The sequence below is a fragment of the Suillus subaureus genome (assembly GCF_016647635.1).
Source record: "Suillus subaureus strain MN1 chromosome Unknown BJ212scaffold_252, whole genome shotgun sequence".
Classification (NCBI taxonomy): Eukaryota; Fungi; Basidiomycota; class Agaricomycetes; order Boletales; family Suillaceae; genus Suillus; species Suillus subaureus.
The window spans coordinates 8,340-10,902 of record NW_024538808.1 but is presented as its reverse complement, the minus strand read 5'-3'; the positions used below and the strand labels follow the sequence as shown (position 1 = coordinate 10,902).

The 2,563-nt window shown below is 45.9% G+C and overlaps 1 protein-coding gene across 1 annotated transcript; it reads right to left on the bottom strand.

The window, feature by feature from the left end:
• Positions 1 to 1,840: 1,840 nt before the first annotated feature.
• On the bottom strand, positions 1,841 to 2,245 carry BJ212DRAFT_1489267 (uncharacterized protein; the record flags this gene model as incomplete). The annotated part of the gene is made up of 1 exon (XM_041341408.1): positions 1,841 to 2,245. The coding sequence occupies one exon, from the start codon at positions 2,243 to 2,245 to the stop codon at positions 1,841 to 1,843; it is 405 nt and encodes a 134-aa protein (XP_041185369.1).
• Between the last annotated feature and the right edge of the window lie 318 nt (positions 2,246 to 2,563).

Genomic DNA, 2,563 nt, shown 5'->3' with positions numbered 1-2,563 from the left:
TCCGTCTTGCTCCCGACCTCTCCTCATTAACAACATGCTTACTCTTATGCTATGAATTTTGCCCAGGACCATTCACTCACACCAACATTCGATCCTTTTCCATCAAAGCTAGCCAAGGTCGTTTTCGCACCTGTTCAAGGCACGCGCTTCCAAATGATCCAGTGGCTATCTTTCTTAATGTGCTCACACTCCCCAATCTACGTGTGCTTGCCGTTGGCACAAGATCCCGGACCGGTGAAGAGCTGAGGGGTGTTAGGAGTGGTACGGTTGAAATGGCTATTGATATTGAAGCTTTAGTTGAAGATGGGCACTCGAGACCGCGATACCGATTGGCGAGCAAGATTAGTGAGCAGGACAGTTTTTGGCTTTGGATGACCTATATTCGCCACGTTTATGCTGTGTTTTTCGCAAAGGTATACTTTTCCGTTATCCATCATCCGCTCTGTAAAGTAATGGTCGACTTCCGCATGTGGAAGATGCAATCAATGTGCCTGGTCTCAGAAGCCTGCGACAGTCATATCTAGGAACATTGCAGAAAGATAAAGCCAGGTAAACCAAACACAATCTTGAACAACGTTAATCATTCTAAATGGGCTCCGATCGAGAAATAGAAACTGTCGAGTGAATCAAACACAATTGCATAACACGGAGGTGTACTAAGCTGAGATCCGCAACGATGTCCCTCAGAAGACCCTCGCCAGTTGCAAACTACCCATGAATTGGGTCAATTCGAAGTTCCTGGAGTGTCGGGAGGTCGTTTAACAATATGTCAAGTTCACATCAGGGCATTCGCGTGTTTGGAGATGCGATTAGGACACTGGAGGTCCCATAGACTAGATCGTAATGTCCTACATAGAGTATTACTCTGCAAAGGACAAAAATTGGATTCAAAAAAAAAAAAAAATGTCAAGTGCGACAGGACAGGCCAATGTAAAGTTGAGAGAGGATATTCGATGGATGTAAGGCTGTAGAAGGGTTCGTAGAGTGGTGGAGTCTTATTCGAAGCACATGCCAACATCTAGAGTGAGGGGATATCCTCGCGTGCACTTGAGCAATGAGTCATAGCAGAAGAACTACTGCTGCTGCAAGTTTTTCCGGTCGACTCTTGTAGATAATTTGCACCACAACGAGGGCATATCCACGAAAACCTCCCTCCATCACGGTATACCCTGGTAAGCAGAATAGGAGGTGAACTTAATTCGGGCGGCGTGCAGGCTATTCCGGGGAGAGTGTAAATAAGAATATGGCACAGGACTTCGGTTGGAAGTGAGATACGAGACTACCAGTCTCACTGTCGTGCAAATTCATGATGGTCGTATGGAAGGAAAACCAACCTAGATGAACGCATCCGGTCTGTGGCTGTGCCACAAACAGATGTCGATCATTGGCCCTCTGAGCTTTCTTGAACATCTAGTGAAATTATTCGCTGCGGACTGGTGAGTTTTCTGATCAATATCCAAACCATGCGCCCAAGTGCTTACATATCATCAGAGAATCTTTTTACGACCTTGCCAACTCGATTGTCGTCTGTGTATGTCGACGCTGCGCCAAACGCTGTAGACGTCGAAACCTACGATACACGTAGTGTTCATATCAAGATCAATCGCCCCAATCCAGTTCTTCACACAATTAAGTACATGAACCAGCCAAATGACCTTGAAATCGGTATCACATTTCCGATTGAAGCAGGCACACGGCTCCAGGTACTGAGTAGCCTTCTGCATGATAAGCATGGGAGAGCAGCATCATATATCTCGTGGGTGATTAAAAAATACGAAGGTACTTTGCAACGAATCGAGGTGATGAAAGGCAACTCGGTGATGGGAACTTGTAAGTACATTTAGATGTCCCTATAGCTCACCCACCACTGAGGTAGTTGGCTGAACAACGTCGTCATCATGTCCATTTGCGCTTGTGTAGGCTGTGTTTGGAAGCTGACAGGATCGTCTGAACAAACGGAGATGACCATCACCACCTTTTCTGCATCGTACTTGACTTCAAATTCATTATCGGCGTCTCCAAACACTGAGGCTTCGTCTTCATCATCATGGCTTGTATAGCCCTTATCTTCGTCCTCCTTTGTATCCTCATGATGGTTATTGGTGATAGTCTCGTGTTCGTCAGTTTTCGTCTTCGTAATGACTTGCATCGCACTGATCTTCATCAGTCTTTGGGTCATCGTCTTTTTTGTCTCAAAGGTGTGCTGGATCGCCCTCGCCTTCGTCAGTCTTTGGGTCATCCTCATAGTGAGTTGACTCTTCATCATCAGTCTTTGCATCGTCTTTTTCGTCTTCATGGTGACTCGAGTCTTGTTCATCAGCTAGTGCTTCTCCCTCCTCCGAGTCTTCATCTGCCGAATCCTCAGGTTCTAATACCGGGTTGACACAACATTTGTAATCCAACTGATGGCGGCGCAACTCCTTCAAAAGCCAATTACGAGTGAACTACGCACACATAGAATCATAAAAATTGGCGGGATCGATGGACTTATTGGTCTCGTTCTCGAAAGCGAGAGTCAAATCTTGGGTGAGGTGATAACCGTAATGTTGTTCGTGGTTTTCTC